Genomic DNA, 21,091 nt, shown 5'->3' on the forward strand with positions numbered 1-21,091 from the left:
CCCTCCTGCTTCTAATCCTGTTCTCCCCCTACTTACCTACACAACCCCCACCCCAGTCAATGCACAGTTGTGTGTATGGGGTCGGGATGGGGGTGTGTGCGCATCCCTGTGCCTGACAATGGCTCAATATTTCTTCTGTTCAAAGAGTTGTCTCCATTACTCATAAATGATTCATATCTGTATATTCTGCTATCACTTTCGTACATGTATAACAAATATACACTGATATTTGAACAGTATCATTTCCTAACTAAAATTTTCTCTGACCAGAAACTAATCAATACTGGTGACTCATAGAGATTCCTCTGCTCCCAGCACCCCTGCAAGGTGTGCCAAGTTGTACTGTGGGCATGCTACATCATTCTTGTCTACTGTATAAGTTAAATCAGTTTCTCTTGCATAATTTTCTCTGGAGCTTTAGATATACCGGGGGAACACTGACTGACCTGGTGGCATTTGCACCATCTCTCCTACCATTTTGTATATGGAGATTACATTAGATGTTTTCAATGACTCTGGGAAGTTCCCAGTTTGCAAATAATCAACTGTTTATTTAAAGGAATTGTATTATTATGGACAAATTTCTTCAAAATTATGATAAACTAGTTTTCTTATTGCTTTCACAACTCCACCTCTGGTGTCAGAGCTAATAAATCTTGTCTTGGAACAAGAGTTAGTTTTATACTTCATAGATGCAGATTTCATTTTAAAAGTCATTGTTAGCACATTTTCTGCAATACCGACAAAGAAGTCATTAAACATCATAGCTGCTGCTGAAGGATTACTGACCTCATTGTTGTTTAATGTAATTGTAAAATTTTCATTGTGTTGCTATTTTCCCCATTTTGTTTTTTTATATGCTTCCACATGACTTTTATATTGTTTGATGGGCTATTTATGTAGTCGTTTTTTATCAGACGTAATCTTGTTTAGTAAGTACATTTCATAGCAAGAATGCAGCTCTGGTGATGATGATATATGATAATCAAAGCCATGGTGAAGGATATGGTTCAGTTGCTCCAGTCTGGTGTGATTGTGGGTGATAAGGGGGGATTGGTCAATTTAGAAAAGTAGTACAGAAGTTTATATTTTCCTTTTAGGATGGCCTTACCCCTGATGTGAACTTGTAATTAGAACAAGCAATATTAGTAACATTCCACTTGTTATGGAAAATAACAATTCAAAATAAAAATCATAAAGTCTCTAATAAACAGTAATTTTCTTCGTTTACACGTATGTTCCGGGAATTTTTTTTTATTGTTCTCTGTACAGATGGCTAGTAAAAAAGTAAATTTTTGCCTCATTGAAAAGCTTGCAAGTGGTTTTGGTGGTGGTGGTGGTGGTGTAGTTTGTATTTATACTGAGCTTTAGTATTTGTGCAAGGAGGCACTGAATCTTAAACCACATAACTGCAATGTTGTGTTGTAGTTATCTTCACTCACAGCTTGTGATACAAGCTTGTACTTGAAGTGGACATCATTTTAATGGAGATCATTACTTTGTTGTGCAAATTATATATTTTCATGAGACCTCACTGCTCACACTTTTAGTGAGAGAACTCTGTTACATTCTACACATTTCACACTTCCATTTTGTTATTTATTGGAAAAGAGCTCTAGTGTACTCATGAATGGCTTTAAGTTACCCCCTGGAGAGCAATAGTGGCAGCTATCAGAATTACTTCAGTATGTTTTATTACCACTTGTTCAGATACTTTTTGAACATGTCTTGTTCAATAAAAACTGCTATTTTTCCATGTCTGGTATGGGCTGTAGAACTGCGATCACACATGTATCAATGACAAAAGCTGTGTTATGACTGTTTTAAGCCAGTTGTGTAAAATACAGTGTACTCTTATATAATGCAGTTCATGTTTAGTAGAATTTCTTTAGCCAAGTCTGAACATTGTCCTGATGTATTGAAACATGAAAAGCTTCAGCATAAAAGATGGAGTGTATCTTGTGATGACAAATGACTTGATTCTCATTGTGTTTAATAGTAATCCTACTTTGTTTTGCAGAATCGCTTTCACCACATTTTGAATTACTTTTTACAATTTTTGTTGCAGCATGGAAACATCATAGAATTGTCCCAAGTTAGTGACATTAGAGCTGGTGGCCTTCCAAAGGTTTGTAAAACATGAGTAACATTTAGAAACCACAGTTTAATCTGAAAATTCTAATTGTATGTAGTAGCCTTATACTCAAATAGTTAAAGAGGCTACAGCTAAGTGAAACGGGACCAATAGCTGCCTCTTACTGCTAAAAAGGAATTTTAAGCTTTCACAAAAACTTTTTCTTATCCTTTCTCTGTTCAAAATAGGTGCAATTTTGTTTGGAAATTAATGGACCTATTGACTGCTTCTTGCATTTAAAAAAAATAAGTGGATTGTCCTTTGAGGATATGAGAGACAAGAGTTTGGAACAGTGGAAGCTCTAGGTTGGAGTATCAACAATATAAGGAAAAGGTAGATTGCTACTCACTGTAGAGAGACCGTTGACTTGCAGACAGGCGCAATGAAAAGACACTTACACGTTAGCTTTTGGCCAAAGCCTTCTTCAGAAAAGGAAGAGCACACACACACACACACACACACACACACACACACACACACACACACACACACACAGAGCGAGAGAGAGAGAGAGAGAGAGAGTCATTCACATAAGCAAGCACACCTCACGCACACATGACTACCATCACTGAACTCAAGCTGGAAGTCGGTATTCTAAGCCGCTGGTGATGTCAGTCACGTGTGCATGAGGTGTGCTTGCTTCGCATTTGCGCACGCGCGTGCTCGCGCGCATGTGTGTGTGCGTGTGTGTGTGTGTGTGTGTGTGTGTTTCCTTTTCTGAAGAAGGCTTTGGCTGAAAGCTAATTTGTAACAGTGTTTTTGTTGTGCCTGTCTACAACTCAACATGTGATCTTTCCATTGAGTAGCAATCTATCTTTTCCTTACGTTGTAGACATTGGTTTTGGTTGGTCTATATTTCTGCAACTGTATTATCAGTTTTACTTTCAGCTTGGATATAATTTGACTGTATGCCAGTGTTCTGTGTTCACCATATGCTGCTCCAGATTCAGGGTCTCATAATAGCCATTGTACGGCTGAAACTGGTTGTATTTAAATGCCTTTTTCTGCTATTGTGTCTAAAAGAAATAAAAAAGATTTTGTGCTTGTGTATCATTGCTTACAATTTCTTTGTTTCTGAGTCACTTCATTGATACAAAGTAACAAACTCATCTCCAGTATTCTTATCATCTTGTCTTACCAGCCTTATACCCAAGTCTGACTGATGTAAAACAGTATAGATGTAAAGGATTTTCTTTACATGTTTCCAAAAGCAAAGATTGATTTCTTACATATCTATATGTTGTTTTCTGTGATGGCATTAAATCTGTTTACAGATATGTTTTTACGAGGGCAGTTCAATAAGTAATGCAACACATTTTTTTTCTCGGCCAATTTTGGTTGAAAAAACCGGAAATTTCTTGTGGAATATTTTCAAACATTCCCGCTTCATCTCGTATAGTTTCATTGACTTCCGACAGGTGGCAGCGCTGTACGGAGCTGTTAAAATGGCGTCTGTAACGGATGTGCATTGCAAACAACGGGCAGTGATCGAGTTTCTTTTGGCGGAAAACCAGGGCATCTCAGATATTCATAGGCGCTTGCAGAATGTCTACGGTGATCTGGCAGTGGACAAAAGCACGGTGAGTCGTTGGGCAAAGCATGTGTCATCATCGCCGCAAGGTCAAGCAAGACTGTCTGATCTCCCGCGTGCAGGCCAGCCGTGCACAGCTGTGACTCCTGCAATGGCGGAGCGTGCGAACACACTCGTTCGAGATGATCGACGGATCACCATCAAACAATTCAGTGCTCAACTTGACATTTCTGTTGGTAGTGCTGTCACAATTGTTCACCAGTTGGGATATTCAAAGGTTTGTTCCCGCTGGGTCCCTCGTTGTCTAACCGAACACCATAAAGAGCAAAGGAGAACCATCTGTGCGGAATTGCTTGCTCGTCATGTGGCTGAGGGTGACAATTTCTTGTCAAAGATTGTTACAGGCGATGAAACATGGGTTCATCACTTCGAACCTGAAACAAAACGGCAATCAATGGAGTGACGCCACACCCACTCCCCTACCAAGAAAAAGTTTAAAGCCATACCCTCAGCTGGTAAAGTCATGGTTACAGTCTTCTGGGATGCTGAAGGGGTTATTCTGTTCGATGTCCTTCCCCATGGTCAAACGATCAACTCTGAAGTGTATTGTGCTACTCTTCAGAAATTGAAGAAACGACTTCAGTGTGTTCGTAGGCACAAAAATCTGAACGAACTTCTCCTTCTTCATGACAACGCAAGACCTCACACAAGTCTTTGCACCCGAGAGGAGCTCACAAAACTTCAGTGGACTGTTCTTCCTCATGCACCCTACAGCCCCGATCTCGCACCGTCGGATTTCCATATGTTTGGCCCAATGAAGGACGCAATCCGTGGGAGGCACTACGCGGATGATGAAGAAGTTATTGATGCAGTACGACGTTGGCTCCGACATCGACCAGTGGAATGGTACCGTGCAGGCATACAGGCCCTCATTTCAAGGTGGCATAAGGCCGTGGCATTGAATGGAGATTATGTTGAAAAATAGTGTTGTGTAGCTAAAAGATTGGGGAATAACCTGGTGTATTTCAATGCTGAATAAAACAACCCCTGTTTCAGAAAAAAAATGTGTTGCGTTACTTATTGAACTGCCCTCGTACATAAATTTTTAAACAACTTTACCTGCTCTATAATTTTCACATTGGCCACTCTTTTTCAGTCCTTCATGATTATTTTGCTAATATACTACTAACCCTTGTTTTTGGATGACTTATTGATATTTTTCATGATATATATTTCTAGTGTACTATTAAGCTGTATTACTAACTCATGGAAGAAACTGAGTTGTCTTCAGCAAGGAGAAAATCTGTATGAAACAGCTATGTAACCTTAAATGCATTTAATCACATGAGCATTAAGAAGTTAGAAAACTGTTCTCATTCTTGGTGTCTTCAAAGAGATATGTGATTTAACTGACTAGCAAACATTATTCAGCATCTTGGAGGATTTGGTATTTGACAGTGAAACAAAAATCATTCAACAGATCCTGACAAACACCATCTCAGTGGTAAGGTTACTCATAGTAGTCTGTAACACAATGATCAGACAATTGGATGAGCTGTCCTAGTCCTCTTCTGTATTGTCTTGGAGAATGGTGCAACAATCTGGGAAACAGCTCTGGAAGTCGAGGGATTGAGAGGGATACACCTTTGATAGAAAGGAAGGACCTAGATGCTAAGGTTTTAGCCCTTACTGATGATATTGTGCTATTAGTTGAAAATTAAGATTTTAAAATCTGCTGGACAATTTGCATAGCTTTGCTGAGAAAAAATGGCCTGAAAGTGCCTTATGAAAAGACTGACTCCACATAACATAAACATCAGAGAATTATGTTTAGCAACAATGCAACGGAAAGATAAGCACGTGGAAAGGTTCAGATATCTGTAAAAATTGATCCAATTTAATGGGCTTCATAGACAGAGCCAGAGTCAGTAATTAGATCTGGCATACAAACTAATCCAGAATGTTGTATCTTTTCAGGGCTGCCAGAATTTTTTGATGGTGAGTTGAATGGAATGGATAGTGTCTTGAAAATATGTTTTATGTTGAACATCTACAGAAGTGAAACAAGGTTGATGGAGTGTAGTCCAAATTATATTAGAAGATGCTGAGGGAATAACATTAGAAAATGAGACATTAAAAGTAATTAACATGTTTTGCTGTTTGGGTAGCAAAATAAACAAGGATGACCAGAGTAAAGAGGATATAAAATGCAGACTGGCAGTTGCAAGAAAAGTGTTTCTGAAACAAATTAAATTTGTTTACACCAAATATAATGTAAACTCTTATGACATATTTTCTGAAAGTCTGGATTGTAGCCTTTTGTGAGTAATAAACAGCACAGACAAGAGGAGAAATGAAGCTTGTGAACTATGGTGTTACTAAAGAATGCTGAAGAGTAAATGGTTAAATCAAACTTTATGAAGAAGTATTGGTGCTTTTTGCCTAATATAAATTTCAGAATGAGATTTTCACTCTGCAGCGGAGTGTGTGCTGATATGAAACTTCTTGGCAGATTAAAACAGTGTACTGGACCGAGACTCAAACTCTGGACCTTTGCCTTTCACAGGCAAGTGGTCTACCGACTGAGCTACCCAAGCATGACTCATGACCCATTCTCACAGCTTTAATTCCGCCAGTACCTCATCTCCTACCTTCCAAACTTCACAGAAGCTCTTCTGCGAACCTTGCATAAGTAGCACTCGTGAAAGGAAGGTTTGCAGAAGAGCTTCTGTGAAGTTTGGAAGGTAGGAGATGAGATACTGGCAGAATTAAAGCTGTGAGGCCGGGTCGTGAGTCGTGCTTGGGTAGTTCAGTTGGTAGAGCACTTGCCCGTGAAAGGGAAAGGTCTCCAGTTCTAGTCTCGGTCCAGCACACTATTTTAATCTGCCAGGAAGTTTAATATAAATTTCACTTGCCCCCTTAGATACATTTCCTCAGGGAAAGATGATTAGATATGTTTGTGTACTTCTGACTACACACACACATATATATAGATACAGACCTATGTAAAAACAGACATATATTTAATCAGAAAAATATAAAGAAATGACAGTGGTGCAATTATTAATTGTTTTTTACCTTGAGAAATGTTTAGTGCTGCAAGTCAAAGTGATACTAGGTCACAGACACCAGCAGAGTACTTGGAAATATGTATGCAGATGACACTTCTGGATATAAGCAAAATCAGATGTAAAATGCAACCACTGCTTATGTTGTTAGTGAATATAACAAAATGCATGTTGGTAATAAATAAACCTTTTCACTTCTGGTAATAGATTAGTAATAATCATCTTTTTAGTAATTGCAAGAATTATTATTATTATTTCTTTCTTTTCTCAGATGTTATGTCTGGTCAGAAATGGAAAGTGACGCGGACCTTGATCAAGCGTGACTTCCTTTTAACTGTACGGTATATGTTATATTGCATTTAGGAACTTTCGGGTAATTGAACATGTATCAATAATTACGGATTTCCAAATGGGAAAGCGCTGGTAGATAGGCACAATAAAAAAACACACACACACAATTTCGATCTTTCGCAACCCCCGGTTGTTTCGTCAGGAAAGAGGGAAGGAGAGGGAAAGATGAAAGGATGTGGGTTTTAAGGGAGAGGGTAAGGAGTCATTCCAATCCCAGGAGTGGAAGGACTTACCTTAGGGGGAAAAAAGGACAGGTATACACTCGCGCACACACACACATATCCATCCACACATATACATACACAAGCAGGATTTCTGTAGTTGTATATGTAAGTTTGGATGTAGCTGTATAGCATTGATGTACTGGTGGATATTGTGTGGTATGACTCCTGTAGTTGATAGTATAATTGGTATAATGTCAACTTTATCCTGATGCCACTTGCCCTTGACTTCCTCAGCCAGTTGGATGTATTTTTCAATTTTTTCTCCTGTTTTCTTTTGTATATTTGCTGTATTGGGTATGGATATTTCGATTAGTTGTGTTAATTTCTTCTTTTTATTGGTGAGTATGATGTCAGGTTTGTTGTGTGGTGTTGTTTTATCTGTTATAATGGTTCTGTTCCAGTATAATTTGTATTCATCATTCTCCAGTACATTTTGTGGTGCATACTTGTATGTGGGAACGTGTTGTTTTATAAGTTTATGTTGTAAGGCAAGCTGTTGATGTATTATTTTTGCTACATTGTCATGTCCTCTGGGGTATTCTTTATTTGCTAGTATTGTACATCCGCTTGTGATGTGATCTACTGTTTCTATTTGTTGTTTGCAAAGTCTGCATTTATCTGTTGTGGTATTGGGATCTTTAATAATATGCTTGCTGTAATATCTGGTGTTTATTGTTTGATCCTGTATTGCAATCATGAATCCTTCCATCCCACTGTATATATTGCCTTTTCTTAGCCATGTGTTGGATGCGTCTTGATCGATGTGTGGCTGTGTTAGATGATACGGGTGCTTGCCATGCATTCCAATTTACTTTCTTCATATCTGTTGATGCTATGTTATCTAAAGGGTTGTAGAAGTGATTATGAAATTGCAGTGGTGTAGCCGATGTATTTATATGAATGATTGCTTTGTGTATTTTGCTAGTTTCTGCTCGTTCTAGAAAGAATTTTTTTAAATTGTCTACCTGTCCATAATGTAGGTTTTTTATGTCGATAAATCCCCTTCCTCCTTCCTTTCTGCTTAATGTGAATCTTTCTGTTGCTGTTTGTATGTGATGTATTCTATATTTGTGGCATTGTGATCGTGTAAGTGTATTGAGTGCTTCTAGGTCTGTGTTACTCCATTTCACTACTCCAAATGAGTAGGTCAATATTGGTATAGCATAGGTATTTATAGCTTTTGTCTTGTTTCTTGCTGTCAATTCTGTTTTCAGTATTTTTGCTAGTCTTTGTCTATATTTTTCTTTTAGTTCTTCTTTAATATTTGTATGATCTATTCCTATTTTTTTGTCTGTATCCCAGATATTTATAGGCATCTGTTTTTTCCATAGCTTCTATGCAGTCGCTGTGGTTATCCAATATGTAATCTTCTTGTTTAGTGTGTTTTCCCTTGACAGTGCTATTTTTCTTACATTTGTCTGTTCCAAAAGCCATATTTATATCATTGCTGAATACTTCTGTTATCTTTAGTAATTGGTTGAGTTGTTGATTTGTTGCTGCCAGTAGTTTTAGATCATTCATGTATAGCAAATGTGTGATTTTGTGTGGGTATGTTCCAGTAATATTGTATCCATAATTTGTATTATTTAGCATATTGTATAGTGGGTTCAGAGCAAGGCAGAACCAGAAAGGACTTAATGAGTCCCCTTGGTATATTCCACGCTTAATCTGTATTGGCTGTGATGTGATATTATTTGAATTTGTTTGAATATTAAGTGTGGTTTTCCAATTTTTCATTACTATGTTTAGGAATTGCATCAATTTAGGATCTACTTTGTATATTTCCAATATTTGTAGTAACCATGAGTGGGGTACACTATCAAAAGCTTTTTGGTAATCAATGTATGCATAGTGTAGTGACCTTTGTTTAGTTTTAGCTTGATATGTCACCTCTGCATCTATTATCAGTTGCTCTTTACATCCGTGTACTCCTTTGCAACAGCCTTTTTGTTCTTCATTCATAATTTTGTTCTGTGTTGTATGTGTCATTAATTTCTGTGTAATGACTGAAGTTAATATTTTATATATTGTTGGTAGGCATGTTATGGGGCGATATTTAGCTGGGTTTGCCGTGTCTGCTTGATCTTTGGGTTTCAGATAAGTTATTCCATGTGTAAGTGTATCAGGGAATGTGTATGGGTCTGCAATGTAACTGTTAAATAATTTATCTAAAAACAAAGATGATGTGACTTACTAAATGAAAGTGCTGGCAGGTCAACAGACACATAAACAAACACAAACATACACACAAAATTCAAGCTTTCGCAACAAACTGTTGCCTCTCAGGAAAGAGGTAAGGAGAGGGAAAGACGAAAGGATGTGGGTTTTAAGGGAGAGGGTAAGGAGTCATTCCAATCCCGGGAGCGGAAAGACTTACCTTAGGGGGAAAAAAGGATGGGTGTACACTCGCACACACACACATATCCATCCGCACATATACAGACACAATTTAGTTAGATGTGAATTTGTTGAGGTGAACTTCTTTAGCCAGAAATTTGGTATTTTATCTTTTCCAGGGGCTTTCCAATTGTGAGTAGAACTAATTGCTTGGGTGACTTCATGTTGCAAAATTATCACTTGAGGCATTTGTGGTATCATCTTGTATGTGTCTGTTCTGCTTGTATCCACCGGGTATGCCTGTTATGTTGTACCGGGTTTGACCATATGTTGCTCCAGAAGTGTTCCATGTCTGTTATGTCTGGTGGATTGTCTGTTTTAATGTGTGTGTTATCTATTGTCTGGTAAAATTTCTTTTGGTTTGTGTTGAATGTTTGGTTTTGTTTCCTTCTATTTTCACTTTTTTTGTATCTTCTAAGTCGTTTGGCCAATGCTTGTAATTTCTGCTTCTTTTCATGTAATTGCTCTATCGCTTCTTGTTGTGAGATTTTACCTAACCTTTTTCGTTTTTTTTTCTGACATTTCATTTCTTATAAATTGTGTTAGCCGCCCGATGTCTTTTCTCAGTTTTTCTATTCTTATCTGTAGCCTGTGTTGCCATGCTGGTTTTGTGGGTTTCTTCTGTGTGTTGGTTGGTTCTGATCTCTGCCTAGTGTGTATATTTAGTGTAGTGAGTGCTCCTATATAAACCAGTAGTTGTAACTCTTCCATAGTTGTGTTTTCATTTATTTTGTTGTGTATGATTGTGTTGATAGTTTTAATTGTTGTTTCAACTTGTGGGTTATTTGGCGGTCTATGCAAGAATGGTCTAATGTCTGTATTTGTGTCTTTGTATTCTATATATGTCAGCTGAAATTTTTTTTCTATATCTAACATGTGTGTCACTTCGAGTTCCATTTGTGCTTGTTCTGGTGGCTGTCTTAAGATTTTGTTTTCCTCTGATTGTTTAATTATTATTATTATTTATATTATTACTGCCCAGGGTTGAGCATAATGTGTAGGCAGGCAGCAGAGGAAGGTGAAGGGACATTTGGTCTGATACCCACAGAGCCTCTACAAAATGATATGAACTCTCATCTATATGCTTTCCTTGGCTACCAAACAATGTGCGTTCTTGTTTCGTACAAGTCTTGACTTATGTCAGTAGTGCTGCAGTAGTAGTTGAAAATGGCAGTTATTATTCTTTCTTCTGCCAATTGCTAGATTTAGTCTGTGACAGAGATTCTCAATGTTCAAAGCATTAGTGCCAGTCAAAATTCAACATTAGCTGTGTCAGGTGTATCGGCTGAAGGTTACAAGCAAACAGATTGTGCATAATTTGTGTAGGCAATTTTCTGTAGGTCTATGACTGTCCCTATCAAAGAGGGCCATAGACAAATACGCCTCATCAGTGACGACTTGTGAAGTTGGTGCAGCAGTGCGTGATGGAGAACATTTGCTCCGTGGTTATGGATATCAGCAGCCATTTTCCACAGATACTGCAATTACTGTGGTATGAATAGTTGCTAAGCATCTTTTGCTCAAGGTGTTTGCTGGATAGATGCTGAAAAACATGATACCGAATACAAAATGAATTGCTTAGGAGCAGCATTGACATTTTTTGCAACAGTACCATGATGACAGTGACAAGTTTCTCAACAGGATCCTCATGGGCAATGAGATCTGCATTGCCCATTGTACTCTGGACAACAACAGTTTTAAAAGAGTTTAGCTGAGAGCTGTTTGATCATTGGTTGTACAATTCTGATGTTGCTCCCAGCAATTTCTGTCTTTCCTTGCACCTCAAGAAATTCCTGTCCTCTGGACACCACTTTCATAATGACAAAAACTGAATACAACTGTCGCACACTGGTTCCATTCCCACGAGCCAGATTTATACGACACAGGAATACAAACATTATGGTGAAGAATAATTCAGTCATTGCAGTATTTATTGTCAGTAAAGTTTTCCATGTAACTGGTTTTTTTTTTTTTTTTTTTAGAGACAAAATACCCAGTGAAACTCAATTTCTGGATGACCATGACCCTTGTAGAATACTGGGAGTAGTGGGTTTAGAGAACTTGGACAATGTTTTCTGTGGAGTGTGCCAAGCTATCCTTTGTCCTTGTCTCGTTAAAAGAGAGAGAGAGAGAGAGAGATTAAATCAAGCAAGAAGAGATGCAAATGGTCTGCAGCAGGTCTCACACAAGCACAGATGAATGTTCCCCCAACACATTACACTGCCTCCACTGGAGTACATCCAGACATGCCATTGACCTGGAGTAACAAAATATGTAATTCATCCAACCAGCCTACATTAATCCACAGTACAGCATCCATGCCCACATGTCCACTGCAGTCATAAATAACAATGTCAGTTGGTTAACATGGGAATGCTTAGAGGTAGTCTGCTGCAAAGCCCCATGTTCAACAGTGTATACTGCATTGTGTACTTCAAAACGCTTGTGCCTGCACTAGCATTGTATGCTGTCATCAGATCTGCCACAGATCGCCACATAATCTGCTTTACAGAGTGAGAAAGCCTTTGATGTCCACATTATTTGATGATGTGTTGATGTCCAGTTTCTTGTCACCTACTTGTGGGTCCCCCTCCCTTCAACCACTTTCTATAATGCTCACAACAATAGGATGTGAAGAGCCAACCACCTTTGCTGTTTCCAGTATGCTCACTTCCAGGTGCCACATCATAGCAATCTATCTTTTTGTCAATGGATTTCCCCATTTGAGGCCTGTATTGTTGCTGATATGTTTTCCCATTCAGCTCCACTCCACTTATATGCTTTTCTTACTGTGCCACATGCCTACAATGCCTCCAGGCTGCATTCAATCTCATAATGGGCAGTAGTCATAATTTTTTGGGTGATTGGTGTATATTTGTAGGGTCAGAGATTCACACAGCTGTTCTCAATTGCAGGGGCTGTTGTTTACAGTTGTAGATTTTCTTTCCATATCATGTTGCAACATGTATAATACGACATTGTGAAACAATTACGTGTCTCATTTTGAATTTAGATTGACACGTATGTCCCTTTTCTGTCTCAAAGGATCAGAAACTGCTGTCACAATTACGTGGAAAACATGGTGATGATGTGGAAGAAAAGTCACTAACTATATGCAGTGGTACAGATTATGTCAACATAAACTACCAGCATGTAATATGTCCAGATACTGACACCGCCAAGGTAAGTAATTCTTAACAGTTTTGTTATTAGTTTTATCCATTTACCTAGTATGACAAAAAATTTAGAGACAAATTCTCTCAATTTTTCTCTGAATCAGTTGAGCTAAATTTACTGAAATGAAATGGATAGAGTCAGTGGGAACGAAATCAGTGAAAGTACAAAATGGTTCAAAATAATGACATCCAGTATTATTGAAGCTCCAGTCTCATGAATATTTGACAGTTTTGTGTCAAGGAAGAAGACATAAATTCCTGTTGGTGTTAGGGCATCTTCCCAATGTTTCTGCTACAGGTGTAGAATTTGATTCCAGATTTCCATTTGTTTCTGTCTTGATCGTATTTTGAAGTAATGACCTTCTCTCTTCAACCAATATGTCATCACATTCTTTCATATCTGTTGGTATATTCTGAATATTACTTGCATGTTCTAGCTGTGTGAGTGAAGCTACTGGCTGCTGGGGCTGGCTCAGTATTGCACTTATACAGGCAAGGCAGCACCATCTGGAACCCTGCAGATGGTGGCTGAAATAACACAAGATTTTGAGTCAGGCAGCCTGTGGCAACTGTCACTTGTGGAGCACAGTGCTATCTTGTGGTACCTAATTTGAAATGGCCGCTGCTACTTCCCTGCAAATATCAATCATCCATGTATGCTGTGCTCAAGGACCAAAGCTTGTCCCATGTCTTAATGTGGGTGTACCCCTGATCTCAATTAAAACTGTTGCAGATTATTCTGATATTGGCTCTTACCTTTGTGATCAAGTTCCCATATGAAGATTCATGGTACAACATCCTCATTGTTTCACACTGTATTTTGTGTCTGTTCTCTTGACTATTCAGTCACATGTGACTTCTCAGCCTCCTCCTCTCTCATGTGATATGTGTGCTTGACACAATTCTCAGTGACAGTGCAAACTATTTGTCCTGCGTAGGGCTGCCAGAAGCTGCACAATCTGCCTCCGTGTGCACACATCATTTTAGCACTCCTCCAGGAGGTTCAAAATGCTGCTGCCTTGCGTATGTACGCAGAACACTGTGTCAGACCCCACTCAGTAGAAAGATGAGTATTCCGTGCACTATAAAATCCCAAAATATGCGTGCATTCATGTACTATCGAACAACCGTATGTGCATGATCAAGCGAAAACTACATTAAAACATGCACTATCATTTTTGTTGCCAATTTATTAATTCACTTCCCTTTTTGCACAGTTATCAACTTAGAAACATTTCAAAATTTTTTCTGTGGTGGTATCAGTCAAAATATTTTTGTAAGCAGAAATGACCTTCCTACATCACAAATTTGAATGGACATATTTGTGACAGTATCAGGTCAAATTCTTCTTTCATTCTTTCCCCACAAAATACCTTCTTCACTGAACAAAAGAATCTATTGTCTGGGTTGTTGTTTATGATGCTGTCCCATTTGTTCTTCGTATCTATTCCCACTTTCTCATGGACATGACTAATGATTACTCAGTGGCATTAGTCAGTCAGTCAGTCGGACAGTAGCTGCCTGTCAATAAATGCCAGCTACACGGAAGTACCAGATTTTTTGACATTTTACAAGTTCCTAACTAGAAGCAAATTATATTGTTCATCTTTGTGCTTTGGTAGTTCAGTTTTTTTTAATTTCTGCATATTACTTTGATCTTTAATGGACATAGTTCTCACGTTTTTGTTTGTGTCAGAAAGTAAACTGATTTTGTGACATATTACAAGTTCGTAATCAGGAGCGAATGATTTAAACACGTTTATTGCATTTTCATCAGTGTTCCACAGTGCATGTCGATAGTCCTGTGTTTGTCTGTGTAGTGTAGTTTTCCACCATATTTCCATCTTTAGCATGGATAGGGACTGTGATTGCTGTGTGCAGGTGTGAGCTCTCATCCCCAGGCTATTCTGGCTTCAGTTACAAAGCCTGAGGCTGCAGTGGATGGGCATCATTGGTGTGGGCCAGCCATGGGAGTTCAATGGCTGTCCAGCACGATCCAGAGTCTGCCAATTGGCCTGCACCAGTAGCCGTCCAGTTACTCATCCCAGTTACTGCTTGCACTGAGGTTGACCCCTCACCTGTGCTCGAGTTGGAGGTCGCCTCGGGGAGTGGCAGGCTGTGAAAGACTTGCCGGGCGGCTGAACGTAAGGCGTCCTGGGTTAGTCTGACAAACAGGTTCTAGATGCTGTCTGTGGCAGACACTGTCCCTCAGCCAGACGCAATCGCTTGTCTTTGTCTTGTGTCAGAGGAAACCACTCAGCCTGCAATATCCAGGCTGTCGTAGAGGGTGGGGTCATTGGAAGTTGGCAGTTTCAATGTTAAGTGTGTTATGGGTCCCCCTTAGGAACATGGCTGCCAAGAAGGAGAAGAAAGCCAATGTGCACTCTGTTGCATACTGGTTGGAGTCATTCCAAATGTGGAATGGGTTTTTCTTGATGCCGTGAAGAGCACGGGAGAGCAGTCAACTGCAGGTGGTGGCTCACATCAGTGTCACTTTGAATTGGGTGAGATTATCTCTGGTTTTGAGTGTCTACCAGAAGTGGTAAAGGATGTCAGCTTGTTTGCGAGATGAAACCCAGAGCTCACCATTTGAAGCATAGTTGACAGGACCGATTGCGGACCTCTGGTATAGAGCCAAGTGGAAGATCTGAATCAGAGGCTCAGATGGTTCTGCGACGATATAGGCTGCAGATTCCTTGACTTTCACTGTAAGATGGTGGGGTTTCAGGTTCCAGTAAATAGGTCAGGAGTTATTACATGCAAGAGGTGACTACATGGGTAGTGTGGCTGTGTGGCATGGACTGTCTGGTTTTTCAGGTTGGAGGGTCTCAGGGAAACAAAAAAGGGGCTTCATTCTCAAAGGGTGAAGGTTGAACACAAGAAGATCATAGGTCTAGGAGCAATCTGTATAACAGTTGTAAATTGTCGTAGCTGGCACTGATACTTAAATTGTTTGAGGCACTGAAAGCTGGCTAAAGCCGGAGGTAAGTTCAGCTGAAATATTTATGAAAGAGCTAATGGAGTTTAGAAAGGATAGGATTAATACATGTGGCATGTTTGTTGCTGTTATCAGTAGTTTATCTTGTAGTGAAATTGAAATAGATAGCTCCTGAGAGTTAGTATGGGTGCAGGTCATTCTTGGCTACCAGAATAAAATAGTAATTTGATTCTTTTACTGACCTCTCAACTCAGATGATACAAATGCTGCAAGGTTCAAAGAAAACATGAGCCTGTTTTTAAACACGTACCCCACTCGTGCAATTATAATTGGTGGTGACATCAATTTATCCTGAATAAATTGGTGGAAATACATGTTTAAATCAGGAAGTACACATAAAACATCATCCAAAATCGCGCTAAATGCGTTCTCTGAAAAGTATTTTGAGCAGTTAGTTCATGAGCTCACTGGAGTAGTAAATGGTTGCGAAAACATACTTGACCTCTTATATAAGAATCCTGAGATGATAATATGCATCAAAACAGATACAGGGGCTAGTGAACATGGTTGTTGTTGCGAGACTGAATGCTTTAACTCCCAAATCCACCAAAAATAAATAAAAAATATATCTGTTCAAAAAGAAGCAGATAAAAATTCACTTCACACCTCCCTGAGAGACAGTCTCTGCTCCTTTCAAATTAACAATGTAAGAGTGGACCAGATGTGGCTTGAATTCAAAAAAATAGCAACAGCAACTGAGAAATTTATACCAAATAAATTAACAAAATTTTAATATGTGCATTACAAGAAACAAGGTTTTTAGATGAAACTGCTTTAGATTTTGAAAACTATCGTTTATTTAAAGGAAAACCAGGTAAAATCTTAATGAAACAAATGCCATACCTGGGAACAGCATTTCTGGTACATCACTCAATTTTAGATTCAGTTACTAACTTCTACTCGAGTTCTGAGAGACTATCCATTCTTGAGATTAAATGTAAAAACAAAGGATACTCTATAATCAACTGCCATGCACCCATAAACCAGGACAACAAAAATAACCTGGAGAAAGTTGAAGAATTTTGGGAGATACTTGAAATGGAACTGGATAGATGCTCAAAGAAGAACATAAAAATGTTAGTAGGCGATTTTAACGCACAAATAGGAAGGGAGAAAAAATACCATGGAACAGTAGGCCTCTTCCCAGGTCACAAAAGAACTTCAAAAAATGGAGAAAGGCTTATAGAGGTATGTAGGCATTTCAACTTGAAAATAATGACAACACATTTCAAAAAGCTGAGCCGAAAAACTAAAACATGGAGATCACCAAATCCACTTCTCGGAGAATTCCAAATTGACCATGTGGCTATCTCACTTCATTGTCAAGAAGAAATTCAAAACACTAAAGTGCTGAAAAGCCTTGATGTTGATTCAGACCACTATTTGACTACGATTAAATTCAGACCACTCCCATTTCGAAAAGAGAAGAAAACCTTTTACAAAATTCCAAAATATAACACAGAAACGTTAAAAAATGAAGAAATTAAACAACAGTTTCAAAGAGCATTGCACAAAGATAGCGATGGCATATCCACAATAAATAAGGAAGCGGGATGGGAGGAGATCAAAAACGAAATAGTTGAAATAGCAAAAGAAAATTGTCTCGTGAAAAGAGTAAGAAGACATCCATGGTGGGACAATGAATGTGATGAGAACCTGGAGAAGAGACAGAAATTGTGGCAGAAATGGAACTCCACAAAAGATCCTCAAGATCTTGACAATTTTAAAATCCAGAGAAGAGAAACAGCTAAGCTTTTCCATAATAAAAAAAGAAGACAATTTCAGGATAACCTAGAACAGATTGAGGAAGACTTTAAAAGAAATAATTCTAGAGATTTCTACAAAACTTTTAGAAAACAGCTAACCAAATACCAATCCCCAAATTTATGTTTTAAAGATGAAGAGAACAAGCTAGGTTTGACAAACAAGACTAATTGTGAAATATTAGCAAAATATTTCGAGAATCTACTAAATTGTGAACCACCCAAAGATAAAATGAGTTTTGAAAACCACCGAAATACTAATATCGAGTCAAAACCTCCAGACGCTGAAGAAATAAAACACATAATACACAGTCTAAAAAACAATAAAGCCCCAGGTGAAGACTCCATAGTACCAGAAATCCTAAAAATAATGGATACCAACCTCCCACAAGTTTTGGAACATATGTTTAAGAAGATCTGGGACGAAGAAAGAATTCCTGAAGACTGGCAGTGTGCCCTGATACACCCACTACACAAAAAGGGGGATAAGATGAATGTTAATAATTATAGAGGGATCTCGCTACTACCAGTAGGATACAAAATTTTGTCAAGGAAATTACTTCAAATCGTGGAGCCAGTTCTGGATAAAAAAATAGGTGAATATCAAGCAGGTTTTAGACAAGGTAGATCCTGTGTTGAACAAATATTTAACCTGAAAACACTAATTCGTTACAGAATCTCAAGAGGCCAGAGATTTGCAATAGTATTTGTAGATTTCAAAAAAGCATACGACTCGGTAGATAGAGAAACATTACTGAAAGTATTGGAAGAATTTGGGGTCGATACGAAAACAATTCAAATTATCAAACAGACGCTAACAAACAGTAAGGCCAAAGTTAAATTTATGGGTGAAATTTCAAGGAAGTTCGAAATTAAAACAGGTGTTAGACAAGGTGATGGTTTATCCCTAATCCTCTTCAACTGCGTACTGGAAAAGATATTGAGAATATGGAAAGAAGAACTCAAAGGCACCAAGAATGACATCAGAATTGGAACAAAAAAAGAAAAAATAGAAGTGGACTGTTTAGCTTTTGCAGACGATCTGGCAATAATTACAGAAAACGAAGAAATAGCTCAGAACTACCTGGAGAAACTACAAGAAGTTTCGGCCAGAGCTGGACTGCAGATTTCATTTGAAAAAACCGTGTATATGTCTAATCATAGAAATAACAAGAAAAATCTTATTACTAAATACGGCAATATTAAGAGAGTAGAAAAATTTAAGTATTTAGGTGAAATAATTCAAGTGAATGGTTTAGACAAGAGTGCAAACCAGGCGAGAGCAAGGAAAATGGAATTTGCTTTTCAAAAAACCAAAGACATATATAACAAAAAAAACATTTCGATTCAAGCTAAATTAAGACATTATAAAACTGTCATTAGACCAGAATGCCTGTATGCATCGGAGTGCCTAACTCTTAACAAAAAGGGGGAAATAGAAAACATGGAAAAGAAAGAAAGGAAAATTTTGAGAAAAATATTAGGACCGAGAAAGATTGGAGAAGAGTACAAGCTAAAGAGTAATAAGGAAATATACAAAACTATTGAGAAAGTGAGTGAGGCAATGCGTAAACGCAGACTAACGTTTTATGGTCACCTGTCGAGGATGGATGGAAACAGACTAACAAGAAAAGTGTTTGAACATAGTAACAGGAACGAAAAAACCAACAATAAATGGATACAGATGGTGAAAAAGGATTTGGCCTATTTTAATGTCACCCGTGAGTCAATCAGGGACAGGGAAAAGTTTAGACAAATAGTGAACAAAATTAAGTGTTTTCCAGAAGAAACGAAACTAAAGAATAATAACAGGAAATGGTCGGAAGAGCGGAGGAGGAACCACTCGAAAATGATGAGGAAATATTGGGAAGAGAGAAAAAAAGATCAAAAAGCCGGGCAAGTGAATTGTTGAACGTGGTCCAAAGATGGCCGAAATCGAAAGAAGAAGAAGAAAAGACAGAGATGACGCCCCATGGCACACAAAACAGGCCAGAACACTGCTGCAGAAAAAAAAAAAAAAAAAAAAAAAAAAAAAAAAAAAAAAAAAAGAAAAAAAAGCATGCCAAATTTAAACAAATGCAAAATCCCTAAGATTGGCAATATTTTGCTGAAGCTCGAAATTTAGTGTGGACTTCAGTGTGAGATGCTTGTAGTAGTTTCCATAATGAAACTTTGTCACGAAAGCAGCCTGAAAATCCAAAGAGATTCTGGTTGTATGTACAATATGCTAGCAGCAAAATGCAATCAGTGCTTTCCCTGCAGTATAGCAGTGGAAAAACTATTGATGACAGAGCTGCTAAAGCAGAATTACTCTACATGGCCTTCTGAAATTTCTTCAGCAAAGAAGACGAAGTAAATATTCCAGAATTGGAATCAAGAACATCTGCCAACTTAGAAGTAGATATCCTCAGAGCAGCAAAGCAACTCAAATCATTTAATAAAAGCAAGTCTTCCAGTCCATATTTTATACCAATTAGGTTCCTTTCAGAGTATGCTGATGCAATAGCTCTGTACTTAACAATCACATACAACCACTCGCTCAACAAAAGACCCATACCGAAAGACTGGAAAGCTGCATAGTTCACACCAACAGTCAAGAAAGGTAATAGGGGTAATCCACTAATTACGGTCCCATATCATTAACATTGATATGCGGCTGGATTTTGGATCATATATGTTTGAACATTAAGAATTATCTCAAAGAGAATCATCTATTGACACACAGTCAGCATGGATTTAGAAAACATCATTCTTGTGAAACACAGCTAGCTCTTTATTTACATGAAATGTTGAGTGTCATTGACTAGGGATTTCAAATTGATTCTGTTTTTCTAGATTTCCAGAAAAGGCTTTTGACACCATACTTCACAAGAAGCTTCTAAATAAACTGCATACTTATGAAATATCATCTCAGTTATGCGATTGCATTCATGATATCCCGTCAGAGAGGCCATAGTTCATAGTAGTTGATGGAAGGTCATTGATGGAAAGTCATCGAGAAAAACAGAAGTGATTTCTGGCATTCCCCAAGGTAGTGTTATAGGCTCTCTGCTGTTCCTTGTCTATATCAACAATTTTAGGAGACATTCTGAGCAGCTGTCTTAGGTTGTTTACAGATGATACTGTCACTTGTTGTCTAGTAAAGTCCTCAGAAAATCAAAATAAATTGCAAAAAAGTTACAAAAGTTATCTGTATGGTGGGAAAATAGGCAATTAACCCTAAATAATGAAAAGAGTGAGATCATCCACAAGAGTTCTAAAAGGGATCCATTAAAATTTGGTTACACGATAAATCAGACAAATCTAAAGGCCATAAATTCAACTATATATCTAGAAATTACAATTCTGATCAACTTAAATTGGAAAGATCACACAGAAAATGTTGTGGGGAAGGCGAACCAAAGACAGCATTTTATTGGCAGAACACTCGGAAGGTGCAACAGACCCAG

The 21,091-nt window shown here is 38.1% G+C and overlaps 1 protein-coding gene across 1 annotated transcript in view; it reads left to right on the top strand.

Moving 5' to 3' along the window:
• Positions 1–21,091, top strand: part of LOC124622788 (1-phosphatidylinositol 4,5-bisphosphate phosphodiesterase-like) — a 493,523-nt gene that overhangs the window by 88,548 nt on the left and 383,884 nt on the right. The window contains exons 2-3 of the mRNA XM_047148581.1: positions 2,069–2,128; positions 12,751–12,888. Coding sequence (XP_047004537.1) covers positions 2,069–2,128; positions 12,751–12,888 — 198 coding nt within the window. The remainder of the gene's footprint in view (positions 1–2,068; positions 2,129–12,750; positions 12,889–21,091) is intronic.

The sequence above is a fragment of the Schistocerca americana genome, chromosome 7 (genome assembly GCF_021461395.2).
Source record: "Schistocerca americana isolate TAMUIC-IGC-003095 chromosome 7, iqSchAmer2.1, whole genome shotgun sequence".
Lineage (NCBI taxonomy): Eukaryota > Metazoa > Arthropoda > Insecta > Orthoptera > Acrididae > Schistocerca > Schistocerca americana.